Raw genomic sequence first — 23,443 nt, forward strand, 5'->3', positions numbered from 1 at the left:
TCGACTAACTAAAACTATGAATCTACAAACAAATGCAGTGAACACAGAATCGCTGTTGATTGAATAGTCTTTATTGCCTTTATACTAAAGTAAAGCGAAATTGGACTTCTCCTTTCTGTGCACGAAAGCAATATAGAAAGCGGCCGGCACGATGGCATCGGGTAACTTCGACTTCAGCCAAGTCTTCGTGACAATAAACAAGAGTCACAAATGTCGCAGTTTGCTATGAGTTCTAGCTCCTAGTGATCTGTTTAATTGGTAATGGGTCTGCTGCTGGTGAAATACAGGCTCGGGAGGGGTGGCTTAAGAGACTTGTTAGCCTAGCCTTTGCAGCAGGATGGACCTGCAGCCTCGTTATTCTCCCTGACACCGCCTCAGTCGCTTCCCGGACCCGATAATAATCCATGGACTAACTGCTTGTGATCTCCAATTTTTTTTTTTTTTTTGGTTCTCCTGACTGCGCAGTCTGATTTCATCAACTGATTTATCTTCCCAGTGCGCTCGCCCCGCTGTTGGGCCGATGTATTCTGTCAATCAGTCGTGCACACAGTCACGCCCACCCAACACACAAAGGCCTCCCTAAAGGCCCGGTCACACAGCCTTTCACGAGCGTATCGAGGCTGAATCACGGCCAGAAATTTCTGCCCGTGAAGCAGACGCTGTTGGACGCTTTGAGAGCGCGATACAGACGAGATACAGCAGTGCTTTACACGCGGCAAGAAATTCACACGCGGTTGGCCGCGCGAAAAAGTTTTGCGCTGCTCAAAACTTTAGACCATGGGTAACTGCGGGCGGCACACGTGGTACACACAAGGTAATGACGCGGAACGACGTGCTACGGCCGCGGCCAGGGCGTGGTTACACGCAGGTAGGACCCGGAATTTTAGCGGGTAATCGCGGGTGGAGCACGGTCATAGCACGTTTGTTCTGCGCCTGTATTGCGGTATTATCACGTGAATTAGCGTGTGTACCGCGTGTGACGGTCAAACGCCTTTCTCCGCGTGTATACAGCGCGATTTGCCGAGCACACGTCAGTTGTGCTCGAGACGTCAAGGGGTGAACATGGATCCCCGTCACCGTAGTGACCTCGTCTTAATCCATTTTTATTTCTTGACATTTCTTTTCATTTCATAACAAGATAATAAGATAAAAATGAAAAACTATTACAATAATAACATATTGGCTTCTTCTTCGGTGCCATAGCTTGAAATCTTGATCTTCACGGGACTGTGTCTTGAGCGGTTATGATTCCTACAGCCTGGCTCGGCAGCTTTTATACCCGTGGTCTACACGCGGAAATGACGTGGAACTAACGCAATGAGGAAGCGTAACAGTCGCCGGCGTCTGTTTTGCAGGCATACCACGGATAAACAGCGGGTAGCCAATTTTGCGCATTTTCTACCGCAGGCAACCATGGGCAAAAAAAAATCGCAAAATTTTACCCGCGATACAGACGCAAAAGGCTGTGTGACCAGGCCTTAACCTAACCTGCCCCTGTGATTGCATTTGTTGTGTGCTGTCTGCTCCAAACACTATGAATGAATTTGGCCATGAAAAAGGTTTACAAACCCAGTTTAAAGAAACCTTTTACAACGTTTTCTGTGTAACAGTACCACAAGACCATCAAGGCCGTGTATATGATGGAAAACTCTGTGGAGACATTGGTAGACCTGATCCAAAGATACAGAGAGAAAGCAGGCGATAAAGTTGCAGACAAAGGCGGCAGCATCTTCACCAAAGCTTGTTTTCTTCTGATTCTGCTCCTGCAAGACAAATCCCATGCTGAGGTCTGTTGCATTTAATTCATTCACATTTTAAATATCCGTACAAACCTTGTTTTTTTTGTTTTGTTTGTTTTGTTTTTTCCATAGGAAGTTTTTAAGCATCCTAAGATTTTGGATCGAATACAAAGTATTTACCGCCTTACCATTCGCAAGCAAAAGATGGATGCAGAAAGGAACGTGACCAAACAGAAGATGAACGCATCAATCAACGGAAACTACGCCTTAGCAACGCCTCAGAAACTTCGTCCCGTGCCAAGGTATTCATTCGTACTGATATTTCAACATCCAATTTGCAGTGGGCTGATTGAAGTGCTGTTTTTCAGGTTTGCACCAGACTGGGTTCTCCGGAAAGATAATCTGGAAAACATTGTGGATCCTCTCAAGGCCATTCAGATGTTGGCCCACACACTCTCTATTGTTATGTAGATGCTTTTTATTTTTTTCTTATCCCACACCTGTCATATTTGTTTTTACCTCATAATTGTTTAATGTAAATATGCTTTTATAGATGAATGTTTGTACCCAGTCAAATCAATTTCTGATTTTTTTTTTCCGTTATCTTTGCTTTTTGTACAGTGCAGCATTTTAGTGTAGTTTTTAAAAAAAATAAAATGTATCCTTTTATAATAAATTTCATTTTACAGAAGGAGGATATTGTTTCATGTTAACATTAAAATCTTATGTTAAGGGAATACACAATTTATACTAATTTTAGGGTTCATGCAAATCTTGAAATTGCTTTAATTTTAATATTGTGCTAGGGTTTTGGGTGAAGTGCTTGTAAATGCTTGAAATAGTTGCCATGTTTTTCAACAAGTCTGCTGGCATTATTTTGTCCGGCATTGACCCATAAAGCGTCATCGCGCCAAAGAGGAGAGATGCATGCTACATCTAAAGAGGACACTATAAAATGTGTATTAGTGCAAGAAATACCAATTAATTATGGACATTTACAATGAAAAGTTGGGCTACATATTACCGTCTTTTTTTTTTTTACTAAACACCTACATTGGAAGAGATTTGTCTTTAAAACAAAAATAACTGGGATTTAAGATCTCAAATTATGTCTTAATAAATTAGCAAGGTTAAAAATTCCATACAAATGCCAGATTGTGCTTCTGCAAAATACATGATTCACACAGGATTTTTTTTTCCCTTTTAGTGGTACTCTAGAAATGGGAAAATGGGGTTTGAAAGACCCTAAAGTGCTTAAATTCAGGGCGTGAAAACCTTTTGAAATGAAAATGATCTGCATTTATATAGCACTTTTTGTGACTTCCCAAAGCGCTTTACAATGTGCTCCAGATTTCCCAATAGCGGCCTTGGATCACAGCCATGTAAGACGCCAACCTGCTTATTGGGGGTATTAGGGGTTCAGTGTCTTACCCAAGGACACTTCGACATGTAACACGGACGAGCCGGGATTCGAACTGGGATCCCAAGACTAGCGCTCTACCTCCTGAGCTACTGCCACCCCTTTTGTACCAATACTGTTTTTTAGGGTTCTAATTTTTGGGTAGATGTATTTTTAGTCATGCACGGTGTACAAAAGAAAATGGATGTAGGTTAGACAGCAAAACGGCAATTAAAAAAGTACCTTAAATTGCATATTGTCCATTTAAGTCACAACATATTATATGAATAATAGTAAAACAAGAAAGAACGTGTATGCCAATAGAACCACAAACCCGTTTTCCATCTTCAGGCAGGGTGCTTTAATTGAAATTTTGAATTCTGACATACAATTTTTGACACTTATGATTATGCTGCCCTATATTTAGATGTTCTTTAATTCTCTTTTGAGAGAGAATACTTGTCTTACCTTGACATATTGGTTGAATGGTCCCTGTCCATTTCCGCATGTTGATACTACTTAGGCCTACATCGCCGTTTTGATACAAGTCAAGTCATTTTTATTTGTATAGCCCTTATTCACAAAGAGTCTCAAAGGGCTTCACAGGTTATTACACATGAGAAGTTTAGGTTATTCATATGCTATAGAGTAGAAGTGAGTTTTAAGCTTAGATTTAAACATTTCCACTGAGGTTGCGGATCCGATCTCAGGGGCAAGGGCATTCCACAACACCGATGGAGAATGCTCTCGAACCAGCAGAACACTTCTTGGCTCTTGGGATCACCAGAAGACCGGCGCTACAGTACTCTTCAAAATGATAGTCGCGCAATGTGAATCTTCCTGTATCCCATTCCTGCGTTGAACATTTCCACAACTTTCTCCCAAACTGGTCTGGTGTGTTCTTCAGTGTCTCCTTTCACATATCGCTGAGCCAATCACAAAGCAGGTGTTTTTAAACCGAGGCTTTTTCTTTTTTTTTTTAGCTTTCCATAAACACAGGCTTTTGGCTTGCAAAGCATTTAATTGCAAGAACACTGAACGAAATTAAGGTTTTGGTAGCCGCGATATCCAGCCTGAAACTGCATCAAATATAATAGAACTATTACCTGCGGCAATTGCGGCCCTCCCTTTGTAAATTGTGCCTGTTGACTCATTTACAAATTACTTAAATACTGCTTTGGTTAATCTTCCTGACTCTGTGGTGACCCTATGGAATAAATGTCGACAAAAGAAACATACACCTTGGTTTACTGAAGAAACAAGGCCACTCAAACAAGGTTGCAGGAAACTTGAATTGGGCACTATAAAGCTTGAGGTTTTCCGACTGGCCTGGTGTGACAGCCTGCTGAATTATAAAGTAGCTCTTGCCTCAGCTAAAGCATCGTTATTATTGCTGTACATAAAAAAAAAAAAAAACAACACATTTTCGTTCAAAACAATGATGACACTTACTAGACAGCAACTTAACCCAAATAGTTCTCCCTATTCTGCTCATGACTTTATGATATTTTTTTTTTTAAATAAAAGGATTCAACTCATCCGAAATGAAATGTTAAAAGAACATTCTGCAACTCCGTTCTACCTTATAGATTCAGAGGTTTTAAATCACATCCGTGTCGTCCACTGTTCAGAAATGTGTTCCAGTTTTAGTTATACGTCCCTGGATAGTCTTACAGAGATGGTCAGTCAGGCCAAATGAACTACTTGCCTGCCTGACTCGTTTCCATCTTTACCGCTGAAAGATCTGTTTGGGATCTACGGACCTTCAGTTTTAAGTATCAATATATCGCTCTTCTCTGGTTTTGTTCCGGTAGCCTTGAAGTCTGCTGTCATTTAACCCATGCCTAAGTGACCTAACATTGACTCGGAAAGTCTATGTAATTATTGGCCAATGTCAAATCTTTGTGCAGATTACTTGAAAAGGTTGTTGCACGGCAGCTGAATTCAGATTCAGATTCAGATTCAGATTCAGATTCAGATCTACTTTATTGTCATTCTAGTACACGTGTATACAGAACGAAATGTCGATGGATCTGACTCCCACAGTTTCCCTCAGTGTCCTTCAGTGTACAGATATAAATAAAGCTGTATTGTGTTATTTACCATAGTGCCGATAGTGCAAGAAGAGACGCTAACCAGATGTGCAAGATGGGCAGTCAGGTTAACAAGTCAGGTACACAGTACCATTATATTGTAAACAATAACACTGTAAGTAATAACACTGTAAGTAACAATAGTGCAGAGATCAAATGTGCAAGGAGTGGCAAGCTATAAAAAAAAACTGCCACTAGTGCAAAAGTCAAATTAGCAGCCGTTTAGATTTAAGTTAACTATATGTTAGATTGACCATTTAACAGTCTAATGGCCAGGGGGACTAGACTATTGCGGAGCCTGGTGGTCCTGCACCGCACACTGCAGTACCTCTTCCCAGAGGCTAGCAGAGTGAATAGTCCATGATGGGGGTGAGAGGGGTCCCCGGTAATGTTCTTAGCATGGGATAAGCAGCGCTTCTGGCCAATGTCCTGAATGGAGGGAAGTGTAGTCCCGATTATTTTCTCCGCTGTCCTCGTTACCCTCCTCACACTACCCCAGTCGGTAGCGCTGCAGCCTCCACACCACACAGAGATACAGCTGGTCAGGATACTCTCTATGGTGCCCCTGTAGACGTTATGTCTGAAAATAATCTCTTTGAATCTGCCCAGTCAGCATTCAGAGCTAATCACTCCACTGAGCCAACCTTGGCTAAAGTAACAAATGATCTCCTCTTCGCCATAGATTCTGGCTCCTCGTCCATGCTGCGGCTGCTGGATCTCACTGCTGCTTTTGATACTGTGGGCCAAAACATATTACTTGTTTGTCTGGAAAAATGGATCAGTATCTAAGGAAAATCTAGGTGTTACCTTTGATCCTGATATGTCGTTTCAGTTACATTGTGAAAAATTTTACTAGAATAGCTTTCTTCCACCTCCGTAATATTGCGAAGATTCGCCTGATGCTGTCTAAATCAGATGCTGAGATTATAATTTATGCATTTATTACTTCTCGGCTTGATTACTGTAATGTACAGGTCTCTGGATGTCTGGCATCAAAAGTCTGCAGCTGGTGCAAAATGAGGCTGCGAAACTATTGACTAAAGACAAGAAAGTTTGACCATATCACTCTTACATGAGCTAACTTGCATTGGCTCCCAATCCACCCAAGATGTAACTTTAGGTTCTCTGAAAAACATACAAATGTTTGCATGGACTTGCCCCCTGCTATCTCTCTGATTTAATTTTCCCCTATGTTCCTGCACAAAGCCTCCGCTTGAAAAAAGGCTGGTCTACTTGTGACTCCAAGAGCCAAGAGGAGGCCTGCAGGCTCGAGAGCATTCTCCATCTGGGCCCCTGTGCTGTGGAATGCTCTGCCTCCAGAGATGAGATCGGCAACCTCAGTGAAAGCTTTTAAATCTAAACATAATACCCATTTCTGTTCAATACCATATGATTGATGACCTCACACTTTTATTTTCCTGTCCTCTTCCGACTGCCTGGCTGGTGGAGATACGAGGGAAAAGGACAATTCAAGAGGAGTAAGCGGACGAGCTTCTGGACCCGAAGCATGTTAACGTCTGCATCAATCAGCCGGCAGAGATGGGAAGCTGCGTTGTTGCAGTCATGGACATTTTGGACAATTTTACAGGCTCGAGGTTTCGTTGCTGTCATTGGACTATTTTACAGGCTTGAGTCGTGGTTACTGTCATGCATGGACATCTTACCTTTGTTTTTCTAATTGATGTTCACAATGTTTTGGGTATTGTTAACCAATGCAAAATCTATTACACAATGCTCATCCTGGAAGGGGGATTATCACTTGTGAGGCCCCTTCTCAATGTTTATTTTCTTCATGTTGAAGTTTTTGAGTTGTTCCTTGCCCGCATGTTTGTGTCGATTCCGAGGATGGTGTAATTGTAACCTGTGCGGTCCTTTGAGACATTTAGGGATTAGAATAGAATAGAATAGAATATACCTTTATTAAGGGCTATACAAATAAATGTGACTTGATATTCCCCTCTAACTAGTGTTTGGGACTACAATGTAGTCAATTAATTACAGAGCCATATCAACTGTCTGGACGTTGTTTATTTGTCCTAGTCCAATGAGCTACAGGCAGGTAGGCAGCTGAATGACTCCGTCAGTGCACTTCTCTCGCTTTGCCAGTAAGCCATCTTGTGTTCTACCAGAAATGCAACGGAACTCAACATAATCATTATGGACAGTGTACAACTTATCCGCCCTGCTGTATCTGAATGCAATGTTGTTGGTCCTCATGACGTCACGAGACAAAGCGCAGGGCTCTAGAATAAAAAGCATCAGTCATCATGCATGTTTATCTTACATTGAAAAGTTTCACTGTGTTTGAGGGCTTAAAATAATTTCCCTACAAAAGCACTCCAATGCAAATTTACTTACTGTAAATTCTGAACTACAGAGCATATCTAATTAAAGGCTGCATTCGCAAAATAAAGAAACTCAACTTTGGCCTGTACAAGCGTAACCAGATTTTAAGCAGCATGCTTCAAGGTGGCGTGCATCCTTTGAGGTGTCCGTCAAAAGTTGAATGTAAAAGATTTAAAAATATTTTAACCATCAAGGAGCTTGACAGAGGCCGCAGTGATGATGCAATCCTAGAGAATGTGGGGATGATTTAAAATTTCCAAATTCCATAGACCTTGTATAAACAGCCATAAAAAATGAATTAATTCACATTCTTTTCTTACAACACCTAGCAGTAAGAGAGGGTAGTGTAGCATTTTTGATAGGTTACTTCCACTGCTGTTCAATTCGGGTCCATAGATTGAGGACTTTGTAGGTAATAAAGTCAAAATATAGTGAGTATGTTGTAAATATTGAATAAAAAATCTACTGTTAAACATCCGATTTTGCTCCTGTTGTTCATTATATGAATAATATCTTAGCAAGGACATGGACTAATTTCTCATGAATAAATATTTTCAGAAGTCACTGCTGTGTTTTTTATTCGTATTTGTATGATTGGCATTTCTTCAAGTACAGACACTCCCCTACATATAAGCACTCGACACACAAAAAACGGGAGATCTGAACATTTTTTTTGAGATTTCGAAAAATATCAGGACATTGCTGTAAGTTAGATTTGTATTGTGTGCACCTTTTTCTGAGTACAAGACAGTACAGTAGTGCATCTTTCCGCCACGTGGGGCTGTGAGAGGTCACCCAGCATCCATCCCGAAGAAGAAATCCAGCGTCTACTTCCTAGTTCGTGTGTGAACATACTAAATGTACTGTATCTCTAGCTCACTAAGAACGTCAACATTTTTATTGTTTAATATCTCGTGCATCCATTCAATATGGTTGGTGAAAAATGTGAAGAAGAGGCGAGCCGTTTATTTGAAGTAAAAGTGGAATAAGAAAGATTGATGTGGTTGAGAAAATGGTTGTCTTGAAGCCCATCTTCCACAAGTAAGTTAAACTTCACTTTCTTTATTTTTTATAGAACATATTATTTTACTAAATGTTTATTTTTTGTAATAAAAGAATACAGGTTACTTGTACAAGCCTTAAACACACTCATATAAACCTTACATACAAAATATAGCACTGAAGCAACTTACGAAAAAAATTCAACTCGTCTCGTTCGTAAGTCGGGCAGCGTCTGCATTGCTAAGCTATTTGCACAGAAAGATATTAAAGGTGAGGATTAAAAAAAGAAAAGAACAAGCCTCACCATATTTAAAGCGGCAATGTTTAAAATGTAGGATAAAAGTAGCAGCTTCCTTGGCCGGCTGGAATTTACAGTAAGTAAACGCATTGCCCTTTAGAAGACTTACTGTGACATTTGATCATTCCAACCCATTCCCCATTTTTGCAGGTCAGGAAGTGGTTCCCTTCCCTGATGTAGAACATCTGGCACGCGTATTCAACCCTCTCATCATGTAGGTAACTGTATTTAGTGGGCGACGTGGAGGTCCCACCTGCAATGTCCGGTGGACGCTCACATTCCAAAGAAGCTGGAAAGTTTTGATACATGCAGGGTGTCATGTTTCTGGTGAGCTTTCGATTCGATTTCTTTTCAACAAGTAAAAAAAAAAAAAGCTGTAAATATCCTTTGCAATAAAATTAGAAGGCTTAAAAAATTAATAACATACTGTGCAAAATGTAAGCGAAAATAAAAATGGCCCCAAGTGTCACCTCTAGATTTATGCATGTATTTTCTTGAATATGCAGCAAGTGTTTTTCTTTCTTGTGCCGTTATCACTTAGGGCTAAAATTCAAAATAATTGTGCAGATATACAGCAATACTTCCAAAATAAAGGGGGAATTTTTCTTTTCTTCAGGTAAATATATTGCACAACCAGAAACAGTGAAAGTTAATGCAAATAGATGGAGACATTTCTTCTATTGTCGAAGCAAAGATGCAAAATGTTGATGTCTGCACTAGGAATATTGTATTGAGAAAACAAATAGATTGATGAATGGAGGTCATTATTTGTATTTAACTCAATTTTTTTAATGCCTTATCAGGATAATATAGCCTTAAATCATCATCTAAGTGTAGCACACAATTGACTTACCTTCTTCCGACAGGGAATCTTGCACACTCGCCAATAGCATGAGAATTAGAAACATTAACATGTCAGACTTTTTGCTTCATTGCATTTGACCAAAAGTTAGCTAATTTTATACAAAAGTGTTGCATCACACTGTCAATAAAGATAGAGATCTACAACACAGAGGTACCTTTCCCGGTTGTCAAGATCAATAACATTCCTTTTAGGGGAAAAAAAGTTGTGTAATATTTACTTTACTTTTATTGACCAATTCAAGTAACAAAGAAAAAACATACTCCTTTTTCTATACCAAACCAACATTTCTTTTTCTCTTAAATACTTTCACACTGCAAACAAGGACCTCCTCCTTTGGCTGAAAAATGTATTCATCTTAAGCTTCAATTTTACCATATTTTTTCTTGTTTATTCATTCAAATGGGACAAATAATCATTAAAAAAAGGGCAAGAAGGCAGATTTGGTCACCTAATAACTCCCAACGAGATGTTGCAACACATCAGTTGGGTTGAGCAAGGGGATTGGGAGTCCCCTCCTCTTTATCAATCTCCCAGAAAGAGTCGAAAATGTGAACGTGTTCTTGACTCTAGCCACCTCCCACTGATATGGCCCATATATATATAATATATATATATATATATATATACATATGAATACAGAGTTAGTTCTTTTATCTGTTCACTGGACTGGCCGCCTGCAGACTTGAAGAATCGGCGTTGATATTTGTGTGGAGGGAACCAGCACAGAGGTAGCAATGCGGCTGAGACAGTCACTTTTAATTCCTTTTCAATCCAAAAGAAACACTGCTGACATCTTTGACAAAGAGTAATCATCCACAATAATAAAATACTTAACGTTCTAAACTTATGTTCACACAGTTTGTTGTGTAAATTATCTTAATAGCAATACATTCTTACAAAAATCACATGCATGGTATGTTAAAATAATATTTTACATAGACAACAAATGAAGACGTCCTCACCTTATCAATCCAAAAAAAACACTGACACTGATTGCGCCAAGGGAAGACGTAGGTAAAATAAGGGGTCTCCAAATGGACAAAATAAAACCACCTGCTTACATTGAAAAAGAATACAGACGCTGCCCTACTCACGAATGAGATCCGGACGATCATTCATAAGTTGAATTTGTTCGTAAGTTGCTCCAGTGCTATTTTTTGTATATTTAACATTGATATAAGTATGTTTAAGGCTTGTATAAGTAAACTGTATTGTTTTGCAACTGAAAAATACACGTTTAATAAAATAATATGCTCAATAAAGTTACAAAGCAGGCTGAATGATAAAGCATAGTGCTGAAAATCAAAGCGACACGTTAGGCGTTGACATCATGTGGTCTGTGAAGCTCTTTGAGACTCTTTGTTATTAAGGGCTATACACAAAAACATGACTTGACTATAAAGATAAATAAGTAACAATTTTCTCAACCGCATTAGGCTTTCTTATTTCACTTTAATTTAAAAAGAAACGTCTTGCCTCTTCTCCAAGCTTTACACCAACCATGTTGAATGGATGCACGAGATATCAAACAATAAAAACGTCAAAATTCTTGGCGTACTAGAGATACAGTGCAGCATGTATACACACACAAACCAGGATGTAGAAGCCGGATTTCTTCATCGGGGTGGATGCTGGGTGACCTCTCACAGCGCCACACAGCGAAAAGAGGCACTCCAGCACTGTCCGCTAGCATTACACTGTGGAGCTAAGGGGGCGCCAGCCTGCAAAAGTTTGGGAACCATTGCTTTACACCAATCATATTGAATGGATGCCCAACAAACATGGGCTTGAAGCGTTTAAAGGTAACGTTCCTGGCAGGGCAGTACCCTCCTCTGGACACTGAGGTTGTAAGGACTGCGTACAATTTGTTTTCAGTAACAGTGTTCTATACACTGAAGCAGTACGACCCACCTTTGCACATCTGTAACAGGTCGCACCCATGGTTGGGTTGGCATTTTCTGGTAATGGACAAGGTCCAAGGCTTCTAACAGTGTCTGAAACTCATGACAAAAAGTTAACGGACACCAGGGCAGACAACTCTGAAAAGTTGCCCGCCCCATTTTTCACAACTTGAAACACAATAAGACTAATCGCAAAAAAACTCCATTGTTGCAAAGGATTAAGGATTGATAATCAGAATATATAACAGAACAAGACTTTAAAATTAATTTTGTTATAAATGTACTTATAACATTCATTGCATGTACATGACATCACTGTTTTCCATCTGCCATCAGTATGTACCCGTATTTACTCACCTTCATTCATGCAATGTTTGCGTTGCGTCGTCTGCTGCAAGCCACGTGAACTCCTCTTTCCACGATGGTTTCCGTTTACGTTTTGTAGCGTCATAAATTTTGTCAGCTTCTTTCAAATCTTTCTTCTGGGACTGAGGTTTTTGCTTGCTTCCTAACCACTTATCCATTTTTTGTGTTCTCTTTACGTATACTTTAGAAAATGTTATGCAAATGCATGACCTGAGAAAGCTCGTGAGAGTCCGGAAGCACGAAGTTATTGGATGCAGGCTTCCAATTGGCAGCCGAGTATGCAAATTGCTAAACGAACCGAAACTCCGAAATTTCCAAACAGAACGAAGATTTCGAAATTGGAATAAAACAAACGTTTGATTTGAAAAAAAAAAAAAAAAAAAAGAATAAAAATAAAAATAAAAACGATTTTTTTTTCTTAAAAAAGTTGTCGGCCACCTGGGCAGAGACGTTCTGTAAATTGTACGCCCGACGTAAAAGATGCACGTCCCGGGCGTCCAGGCGGACAGTATTTTCGACACTAGCTTTGTGCATGAATAAAACTAGCAAGAACAGACCCTCATCATGGAAAATATGTCAATCGAAAGGGGAGCACTAATATTGGGAATAATATTATGAGTCTGTTTATTTGTAAACGGAAATGGCCGATTTCAGTGACTGGTGACGTCACACAGACACAAATTTGTTTATCTTCAGTCCAGAACGTTAAGGTACCCTATATTAAAATGATTTGTGTACCGTCCAAATTTCACATGTACAATCCTGCAAGTGGTGATACATGGCTTTCTATTGCTCAATTTACCCCCTCAAACATTTTTTCTTCATTTATCCTGCATGTATTTTTATGAGTATGAGAAAAACGTGTTGTATTTTTTGTTCACCAACTTTTACCAAATATTTTGCTTTTGTAGCACCTTTTTGTGTTTTGTATTCCATCAAGTAGAAGCAAACAAATAAAAAAGCTTACCCTTTTTATATACCAAACCAACAACTTATTTCTCTTTTAAATACTTCCACACCAAAATATACAGAAAATAATAATGACCGTTTTTTGGCAGAAAAATGTATTACATTTAAGCATTTACAGCTGTCAAGTTCAATAATAACTCACTGTGCTTATGGGAAAAAATTCTTGGAAATGAAAACTTGTGCCACAATAAATATATTTTTTACTTTGGTAGCACATGTTTGTGTGTCGTATGCTGCCAAGTAAACATTTTGAAATCAGCATTCACAACAAAATGATTTAATATTAATCTCAGTGGATGACCAGGTGATGATATTGGTTGATATATGGCACGAGCTCACACATTATTATTCCTTCATTTTCAGAACTGCTTACCCTCACTAAAGTCGTGTGGGTGCTGGAGCTCCACCCCTGCGGACATCGGGCAGGGTATACCCTGAACTGATTGCCTGCCAATCACAGGGTACACTTATACACATGTCCATATTTAGGAACAGTTAGAAGTCACCTACGATCCTGCCATGCATGCTTATGAAATGTGGAGAACGCAGCGCCTGGAGAAAATCCACACAGGAAGAACGTGCAGAATCCGCACAGGGAGCCTGGTATTTGGAACCAAACTTGGAACCTACTAACAACGGTGGTAATATGCTAGCCAGTCATCCCCTGTGCCGCCAATTAATATCATAATTTTATATATTTCATTCAAGTATAAACCGCTACATGGAAATAAAACGGACTATAGACTAAAAGTTAATTTGGATCATCCATTCCTGACCTCAGGGAGAGTTGTTCCCATGTTTCAGCAGCTTCCAGCACCCACTGGAGCCCCTGCTGGTCAGCCTTAGTGCAGCAGTTAAACCACACAAAACATTCGTACATCAGTACACTGCTGATGGCAGTTTCTAAAGTATTACCATGAGCGGTCTGGAGATGTGGGTGCTCCTCCGCTGTTGTGCTTTCCCTACCCTAAAGCAATATGACCTCCCAAAGGACAGATCCTCAGTTACTGATACCCCCAGGAATGATAAACTTCTCACCCTCTCCACCTGCTCCTTGCCAATATCGAGAGGCTGATATTTTATGCGTTTTAATGTTTTTAAAACTACCAATCTCTTTGGTGTTTTGAACAAAATTGTTGGTGTGAGACCCTGAATCCAGATGTTGGACCTCTTTCCTGTAGTCCGTCTTCCCGCCCGGACCTTACGTGTGCGATCTGTCAGGAAAATCACAGTCCAATTGCACAGGGAAGTATTTAGACCTAGTATTTGGTCGCTTATTTAAATTTTTGGGAATATATGATTTGACTCTCATTGAAACAAAAATTTCCAATAAATGCTTTCATTGCTCTGTGAATCAACTAAGTTACTGAACCCTGCTCCAAAGTAACTGCTGTGAAATCTTCTTCTGACAACACGTAACTTAAGCCTCAAGGTTTGAAAACATCTTACCCTCTCCACCTGCTCCTTGCTAATATCAAGAGGCTGATATTTTATGTGTTTTAATGTTTTTAAAACCACCACAATCTCTTTGGTGGACTGAACGGAATTGTTGCTTTGAGACCCTGAATCCAGATGTTGGACCTCTTTCCTGTAGTTCGTCTTTTCGCCCTAGGAGATTAGTCCGAGCACGGTGGTGTCGTCAGCAAACTTGAAGAGATTGGCCATAGAGGAGGCGAGGTTTTCATGGGTGTACAAGGAGTAGAGAAGAGGACTTAAAACGGACCCTTGGGGAACTCTGCTCTTGATGACAAGAGTGGAGAGGAAGTATTTCTTCCCGCCCAGACCTTACGTCTGCGATCAGTCAGGAAAATCACAGTCCAATTGCACAGGGAAGTATTTAGACCTAGTATTTGGTCGCTTATTTAATTTTTTGGGAATATATGATTTGACTTTCATTGAAACAAAATTTTCCAATAAATAGTTTCATTGCTCTGTGAATCAACTAAGTTACTGAACCCTGCTCCAAAGTAACTGCTGTGAAATCTTTGTCTGACAACATGTACCTTGTGCCTCAAGTTTTGAAATGACATCCAATTATTTGATCCTTCAAAGAAGAGTGTTTTTTTTTACAATTTATGCCATCTTTTGTTATAAAAAATATATTTTTGTATTGTTTTCACAGTTGAAATACATGACTTTATTTAATAAAATGTGTGTGCTGCTGAATGACATTTTGTATGTTGTCTAATGTCAGAAACAAAATCAGTGATGAGTAAATAACACATATTTTAGAAATAACCTTAGGCAAACACTTGCAGTCCAGAAACGAATTGATACATATTTTATTTCTAAATAAATTCTGGGATTCACTGTAGTCAAATAAAAAACTGATTGACTTGGCACACTAAGAAATCAATTGAACACCTATTCCCCCTCCTCACCACCTACACCCTAAGGCAGCTAGTGGCAGGTGGGCAATACCATTACTCCGTCGAGGCACTTCTGTCGCATTGCCACTAAGCCGTCAGGTTTTCTTCGTGGGGTGCATCTGAACTCGATGACATCATTATGGGTGGAGTACAGCTTATCGTCACGTGAGTATTTGAAGGTAATGTTGTGCGCATTCATGAGTTCTCTATTCACAGTGCAGGGCTCTGCAAGAAAAAAAAAACATTCATAGTAAATTACTGGGTTTTTATGGGTGCTTGAAATCATTGAAAATGCTTGAATTGTAATGTTTTTTTTTCAAGGATTGAAAAGTTCTTGAAATTTTGAAGTGGTTGTAAATGCTTGACATTTTTGCAATGTTTCTCAGCAAGTCTGCCTAAAATTCATCCCAAAACTTCTCTCTGGTGGTTTTGCTTTGCCATTGCAGTTCTCTTTCCTTTGTGATTAACGGCAGCTGACATGAGTTTGTATGGCATTGTCCTATCAAGCGTCATCGCCCCCCATAAGTTGCGTCCAAGAGGACAGGTGCATGCTACAGTACACCTCAACAGGGCACTATGATATGTGTAATAGTGAAAAGATTTAGTATCAATTATGGACATTTATTATGGGTCATGTAAAAAAAAATAAGGTAACGTTTCCGAGTGGTAAATTGTAATGGGAAGAACTTCCTGCAACTGAAAATCTAAGGACATGTTACCGTTATTTTTACCCAACACTAACATGGGGAACGATTGGTCTCAAAAATATTAACACTTGTATGGTTTTCATGTTACTCAGAACTTTGGAATGGATGGAACGACTGCGTCCCCTTTTGGACTGTTCTCGGTCGTCCTAATTCACCATGTATTATAATGAAATCTGATAACATGAAGTTTTGAAAGTAATTAAGACATCCAAAGCTATGTATTGATAAAATAATGTTTCCACCGTACGTAATTATGTCGATTGGAGGGGCCGTCTGAAGTAAAGAACATTGCGCAAATTTCTCACTTCTTTGGCTTTCTAACAAGTTTAGCAACTTCAAACACCTTTATCTGATCCTGGTGGTCGCAAATATCTGAGACAACGCTAAAAGAGGCATGATCAGGTCAAATGTTCCTAGTCCATATGAAATGGGAGCTGATCGATAGCTCGTCCTTTTTCCTACTGCTCCGCATGACAGCCACGTTAAATGGCCGTGTGGGCCTGCACTGCGACCATTCATTGGACCATCCGGAGCAAGAGACCAAATCTCTCTGCAACAAGTGAGAGGACAGTTTCAGATTTAACACCATGTTTGTTGGTTCTTGGAAATGAGAGTTTTTTTGTACAAGGGAATCTCCCCAAATAGACTAATATCATAGCTTTTGTTTTGTGCTAGTAACTTCTACTTTCAGCAGTAGAAAACGCCCTTAAATATCCGGTGCCTACACCCCCCCCCCATCATTGATTCTCTGTGCTAATAAATTGTTTGTGATATTTCAATCGGTCTTGTTCATTGAATCCATTGTCTTGGGATTAGTAATTCATATCAGAACTCAAAGAACTCAAAGTAATAACGTAATTTACATTTTTATCAGTGTAGGAAATTCTAGCATCCTTAGGAGGAATAAAAAGATTTATGGTGGAGACCAAGAAACACCTAGAGGCAAATTCTTTTACTGATTGAAGTAAAGAATAATTCGTTTCTCATCTTCGATTTACCCTAAACCTAATCCATTTTGAATGCATCCTCTTAATTTTTGACTTTTTAAAAACTTAAAAAGACAAAAAATCTGTGTCCAAGTCTTAAAACCCCAGTAAGTGGTCGGATATAAGTGAATTATATTTTTCCATCCAGAGGAATTCTCTTCTTAAATCACTACTAATTCTTCCAGCTATAAGTATTCTCGTCCATATGATAGTTCATTTGATCTCGATGACATATTCCGCGCTGCTGCCCGTCTTTTAACCAACACCAACAGGCAAGCACATATTTCTCCTATTGTAAACTTCCTATATCGGTTCGTTGTCCTTTTTATAATTGATTTAACTTTGTTTTAAAATCTCTTATCAGCCTTGCCCCATCGTATTTTTATGAGCTTTTAACTTCACAATCCTGGTAGCGTTCTGACGTCCGAGGTCAATATACACTCTGAGGTGACCGACCCCAGGCTCTGGAATTAGCTCCCTGTCGAGATGAGTCACATTTCTGACCTGGGCCTCTTTGCATTAAGGCTAAAAACCCATTTCTTTGGGATGCTTTTTATACCCATATTTTTTTTTAGTATTTTGTTAGATCCTTTTTTATTGTTTTAATCGTCCTTTGTTTATTCTTTTTACTTATTGCCTTTGTTATTATCTACTGTGAAACACTTTGGTACACCAATGGGACTTCTGTAAAGGGCTGTATAAATATGTTTACATATGCATTTAGTTTTGCATATTTAAAGCTATACTGCTTTCTTTTTTTTCCATCAATGAGGTTTTTTTTTACCACGAGGAGGCCCTAATTAATACACAATGTCCCATAAGGTGCTACCTTCAGGCATACAATGAATGGATTACGACCCACTGGTGACAAACCATACACAGCAACAAAAAATCCCAATATTTCATTTGTCTCCCTACAAAATAATCATGTTGCAAAAATAAATTGTGTTCATTTGATAACATTTTGCAGAACTACATTTAAGACTTACGGAGGCATTTGATCCGTCCAACCCATTCACCATTGCTGCAAGTCATCTCGGGACCCCCTTCCATTTTGTAGAGGTGCTTGCAGTCGTACTCAACTCTTTCACCATCTTGGTAACTAAATTTAGTCGATAATTTAGTGTCCCCACCAGGCAGGTTGGGTGGAGTGTCACAATCCAAAAGTGCTAGAAATATTTGGACAAATGGATTACATGCCACAAAATGGTAGGGAATACAAATGCACGATTGCCAGTATTCACAATAATTGAACCGTACAGTAACAAGGGATTTCAGAAAAAAAAAAAAAAAAATCTAACATAATTTGTGTTTTTGAAATTCGGCAGTTTTACCTCCACAGGTTGGAAAGGTACTACTCCACTGCCCGTTTGGAAGACATTCAACCTCTGCATTCCCTTGAAGGAACTGATGATGTTGGCGGCAATAAAACTTGAGCTTTTCTCCTGTTCTTGCTCGCATGCTTTGTAGAGGGGTTCTCAAGGACACGCTAAGAGGTATATCTGTAATCGGGCATGGCTCTGTTTTCAGGAGAAGAAGTCATTATTTCAGACATCTTTACAGAGAACAAAGACTATTAATTCAGACATGATAGAAGTTAATACTTCAAAAAAAGTACCTACGTTTAAAATTTGTTTTCAAACCGGGTAAAATGTTCTCTGGTAGAGGACTAAGTACATTTCCATTTTGTTATATATATATATATATATATATATATATATATAAATAGATTGATGAATGGAGGTCATTATTTGTATTAAACTCAATTTTTTTAATGCCTTATCAGGATAATATAGCCTTAAATCATCATCTAAGTGTAGCACACAATTGACTTACCTTCTTCCGACAGGGAATCTTGCACACTCGCCAATAGCATGAGAATTAGAAACATTAACATGTCAGACTTTTTGCTTCATTGCATTTGACCAAAAGTTAGCTAATTTTATACAAAAGTGTTGCATCACACTGTCAATAAAGATAGAGATCTACAACACAGAGGTACCTTTCCCGGTTGTCAAGATCAATAACATTCCTTTTAGGGGAAAAAAAGTTGTGTAATATTTACTTTACTTTTATTGACCAATTCAAGTAACAAAGAAAAAACATACTCCTTTTTCTATACCAAACCAACATTTCTTTTTCTCTTTAATACTTTCACACTGCAAACAAGGACCTCCTCCTTTGGCTGAAAAATGTATTCATCTTAAGCTTCAATTTTACCATATTTTTTCTTGTTTATTCATTCAAATGGGACAAATAATCATTAAAAAAAAGGGCAAGAAGGCAGATTTGGTCACCTAATAACACCCAACGAGATGTTGCAACACATCAGTTGGGTTGAGCAAGGGGATTGGGAGTCCCCTCCTCTTTATCAATCTCCCAGAAAGAGTCGAAAATGTGAACGTGTTCTTGACTCTAGCCACCTCCCACTGATATGGCCCATATATATATATATATATATATATATATATATATACATATGAATACAGAGTTAGTTCTTTTATCTGTTCACTGGACTGGCCGCCTGCAGACTTGAAGAATCGGCGTTGATATTTGTGTGGAGGGAACCAGCACAGAGGTAGCAATGCGGCTGAGACAGTCACTTTTAATTCCTTTTCAATCCAAAAGAAACACTGCTTACATCTTTGACAAAGAGTAATCATCCACAATAATAAAATACTTAACATTCTAAACTCATGATCACACAGTTTGTTGTGTAAATTATCTTAATAGCAATACAGTCTTACAAAAATCACATGAATGGTATGTTAAAATAATATTTTACATAGACAACAAATGAAGACGTCCTCACCTTATCAATCCAAAAGAAACACTGACACGAGGATTGCGCCAAATGAAGACGTAGGTAAAATAAGGGGTCTCCAAATGGACAAAATAAAACCACCTGCTTACATTGAAAAAGAATACTGACGCTGCCCTACTCACGAACGAGATCCGGACGAGTTCCGGACGATCATTCATAAGTTGAATTTGTTCGTAAGTTGCTCCAGTGCTATATTTTGTATATTTAACATTGATATAAGTATGTTTAAGGCTTGTATAAGTACACTGTATTGTTTTGCAACTGAAAAATACACGTTTAATAAAATAATATGCTCAATAAAGTTACAAAGCAGGCTGAATGATAAAGCATAGTGCTGAAAATAAAAGCTACACGTTAGGCGTTGACATCATGTGGTCTGTGAAGCTCTTTGAGAATCTTTGTTATTAAGGGCTATACAAATAAACATGACTTGACTATAAAGATAAATAAGTAACCATTTTCTCAACCGCATTAGGCTTTCTTATTTCACTTTCATTTAAAAAGAAACGTCTTGCCTCTTCTCCAAGCTTAACACCAACCATGTTGAATGGATGCACGAGATATCAAACAATAAAAAGGTCAAAGTTCTTGGCGCGCTAGAGATACAGTGCAGCATGTATACACACACAAACCAGGATGTAGAAGCCGGATTTCTTCTTCGGGGTGGATGCTAGGTGACCTCTCACAGCGCCACACAGCGAAAAGAGGCACTCCATCACTGTCCGCTAGCATTACACTGTGGAGCTAAGGGGGCGCCAGCCTGCAAAAGTTTGGGAACCATTGCTTTACACCAATCATATTGAATGGATGCCCATGGTTTCCCAACAAACATGGGCTCGAAGCGTTTAAAGCACATATGTCAGAGTCAAGGCCCGCGGGCCTAATGTGGCCCGCGGGCCTAATGTGGCCCGCGAGAGGGTTTTACCTGGCCCGCATGACGATATCAGTATATTATTAGATGCGTGCCCGCAGGCCGCCGCAAGCCAGCAGCCCGCAGTACGCACGAATACTACATTTCCCACAATGCAACGGGGACGCGCCGAGCGGGAGCACAGCGGGAGGCGGTTTAATTTTTTCAGCAGTCGATCAGCAGCAGTCATTAGCATAACAGCAAAAATTATCTTACAGATACCCATCAACAATGGCTAAATGGAAGGTGGACACTGAAAACCGGGGCTTTCAAACAAGGTGGGAGTTGGAGTACATGTTCACGGAGGTAGCTGGAAAACCTGTGTGTCTGCTATGTGGAGAAAGTGTGGCGGTGATGAAAGAGTATAATATGAGACGGCATCATGAAACAAAACACACGGACAAAACCAAGATTCTGGACATAGAACAAAGGCTACAGAAGGTCGAGGAATTTAAACGAGGTCTCAAATCTCGACAGGGTCTGTTCAGAAAAGCCCAGTCACAAAGCGAGGCTGCTGTCAAGGCCAGTTTTATTTTAGCAGAGGAGATCGCCAAATCAGCCCAGCCATTTACCGAGGGGGATTTCATCAAAAACTGTATGCTTAAAGTCTGTGACGAACTTTGCCCAGGCAAAGGACAACTTTTTTCAAACATCAGCCTGAGCAGAAATACCATTGCTGATCGCGTAGACCTGTTGTCTAACAATCTAAAAGAGCAGCTTGTTACAAAGGGGAAAGATTTCATCGTATATTCCCTGGCTGTGGACGAGAGCACAGACATTTCTGACATTGCCCAGTTGTCAGTTTTCATCCGCGGAGTGGACTCCAGCCTCAACGTGACAGAGGAGTTGTTAGCGCTACGTCCTATGCACGGCACAACTACTGGACATGATTTGTATGAAGAGGTCTCAAGATGTGTAAACGAGATGGAGCTGTCTTGGGAAAAACTCGTGAGTCTGACAACAGACGGAGCACCTGCGATCTGTGGACACAGGAGTGGACTGGTGGCAAAGATACGGGAGAAGATGCAGAAGGAAAACGTCACACGTGAGCTGACAGCTTATCACTGTATCATACACCAAGAGTCCTTGTGTGGTAAAGCCTTGAAAATGAAAGATGTAATGAGCACCATCACATGCGCAGTTAACTTTATCAGAGCCAAAGGGTTAAATCACCGCCAGTTTAAGTCATTTCTGTGCGAGTTAGAAACGGAGCATGGTGATTTGCCCTATCACACTGAGGTCCGGTGGCTAAGCCAGGGAAAGGTGCTGCGCAGGTTTTTCGAGCTTCGTGAGATTTGTTTGTTCTTGGACAGCAAAGCGAAAGACAAAACACAACTCCGAGACAAAAGGTTTTTGTGTGAAATGGCTTTTCTGTGTGACATTACGAGTCACCTGAACGCAATGAACCTGCAGCTGCAGGGTCGGGCTCGTGTCATCTCTGAAATGTACACTACAGTGAAAGCATTTCAAGCCAAACTGACTCTGTGGGAGGCACAAATGCGGAAAGAAAACTTGAGTCACTTTCCTAGCTGTCAGACCACAAAAGATGAGCTATCTACCAGTGTTTTCCCGAGCGCAGAGTTTGCTGATAAAATTATTATACTCGCTGCTGACTTTCGACACCGATTTGCTGACTTTGAAGCACAAAAAAGCAGGTTTGCACTGCTCAGCAATCCATTTGCCGTTGATGTGGAAAGCTCACCGCCAAACCTCCAAATAGAGTTGATTGAGCTACAATACGATGATGCACTGAAGGCAAAATACGCAGCAGTGGGTGCTGCGGAGTTTGCGCGCTTCCTCCCCGACACAATGCCCCAGCTGCGCACCCAGGCTGCTCAAACATTGTCTATGTTTGGCAGCACATACCTGTGTGAACAACTGTTTTCCTTAATGAAACTGAACAAAACATCACACAGAAGTCGACTTACTGCTGAACACCTTCACTCAGTTCTGAGGATTTCCTCAGCTCAGAGCCTGACCCCGAACATTGATGAACTTGTGCAAAAGATGAAGCACTGCCAAGTGTCAGCCTCAAACAAATAATGTAGTGTTGTAATAATACAGTAATGTATATAAATGTATGTAAATACAGTAATAATACAGTAATGTTTCCTGTGCAATTACACATTTGAAGTTTTCACTCCGTTCAAGTTTAAAAGTTAAATATGCACATAAAGAAGGTCTTGTTTTTGGTTGTTCCCCTCGGGAATTTTAAAGCTTTATTGTCTATGTTGACTATGTTGTTTTTGTTTGCCGACTCCGTTCCTGGGAGTGTTTCTTGTTTTTCGGCTTTTCATGGAAAATAGATCTTGATGTGGACAACAGTCTTTTGATAAAATTGTCTCCTATTTAGCAGAGAAAATGACTTTTGATTGTTATTATTTGTTAATCAGTAATTCCTTTTTTCACACTAACCCAGAGAAAGCACAGAAAGGAAAGTCAATGTACATTTGAGCAGGACAGATGAGGTCCAGTGTGTTGATTGCTATTGGTTTTAAGTAACAAGAGATTTTTGTACTTTATTTTATTGTATTTCAAGTCAATATTTCTTTTTAATAATTTCAGATGATTGAATGATAGAAAATTGTTATCAGTTGTTGTTATGAGATATTTTATGCAGGGATGTGATTTGACCAAAGTGAAATTATCTGAAAATTAGCGGGGGTGGG

At 39.6% G+C, this 23,443-nt stretch overlaps 2 protein-coding genes across 2 annotated transcripts in view; one reads left to right on the forward strand and one right to left on the reverse strand.

Moving 5' to 3' along the window:
- aspm (assembly factor for spindle microtubules) overlaps nucleotides 1-2,430 on the forward strand; it is a 28,854-nt gene extending 26,424 nt beyond the window's left edge. The window contains exons 24-26 of the mRNA XM_088349619.1: nucleotides 1,611-1,787; nucleotides 1,872-2,041; nucleotides 2,108-2,430. Of these exons, the coding sequence (XP_088205745.1) occupies nucleotides 1,611-1,787; nucleotides 1,872-2,041; nucleotides 2,108-2,210 (450 nt within the window). The 3' untranslated portion in view covers nucleotides 2,211-2,430. The remainder of the gene's footprint in view (nucleotides 1-1,610; nucleotides 1,788-1,871; nucleotides 2,042-2,107) is intronic.
- Nucleotides 2,431-15,230: 12,800 nt separating this feature from the next.
- On the reverse strand, nucleotides 15,231-19,040 carry LOC148355017 (complement factor H-related protein 2-like). The gene is made up of 4 exons (XM_088349582.1): nucleotides 18,877-19,040; nucleotides 18,375-18,560; nucleotides 18,030-18,209; nucleotides 15,231-15,572 (listed from the first exon to the last, which is right to left on the reverse strand). Exons 1-4 carry the CDS (start codon nucleotides 18,935-18,937, stop codon nucleotides 15,379-15,381), a joined length of 621 nt encoding a protein of 206 aa, XP_088205708.1. The 5' UTR covers nucleotides 18,938-19,040; the 3' UTR covers nucleotides 15,231-15,378.
- Nucleotides 19,041-23,443: the final 4,403 nt, after the last annotated feature.

The sequence above is a fragment of the Urocampus carinirostris genome, chromosome 12 (genome assembly GCF_059441175.1).
Source record: "Urocampus carinirostris isolate Australia breed hairy pipefish chromosome 12, RoL_Ucar_1.0, whole genome shotgun sequence".
In the NCBI taxonomy this organism is placed as follows: Eukaryota; Metazoa; Chordata; class Actinopteri; order Syngnathiformes; family Syngnathidae; genus Urocampus; species Urocampus carinirostris.

Bases quoted from the DNA above. Each gene is read 5' to 3' on its own strand.
- LOC148355017 (XM_088349582.1), bottom strand. From the start codon at position 18,937: ATGTTAATGTTTCTAATTCTCATGCTATTGGCGAGTGTGCAAGATTCC. The intron at 18,561-18,876 runs GTAAGTCAATTG...TCCTGAAAACAG, and splicing joins AGATTCCCTGTCGGAAGAAG to AGCCATGCCCGATTACAGAT. The intron at 15,573-18,029 runs GTAAGTCTTAAA...TTTTTCTTGCAG, and splicing joins TGGACGGATCAAATGCCTCC to AGCCCTGCACTGTGAATAGA.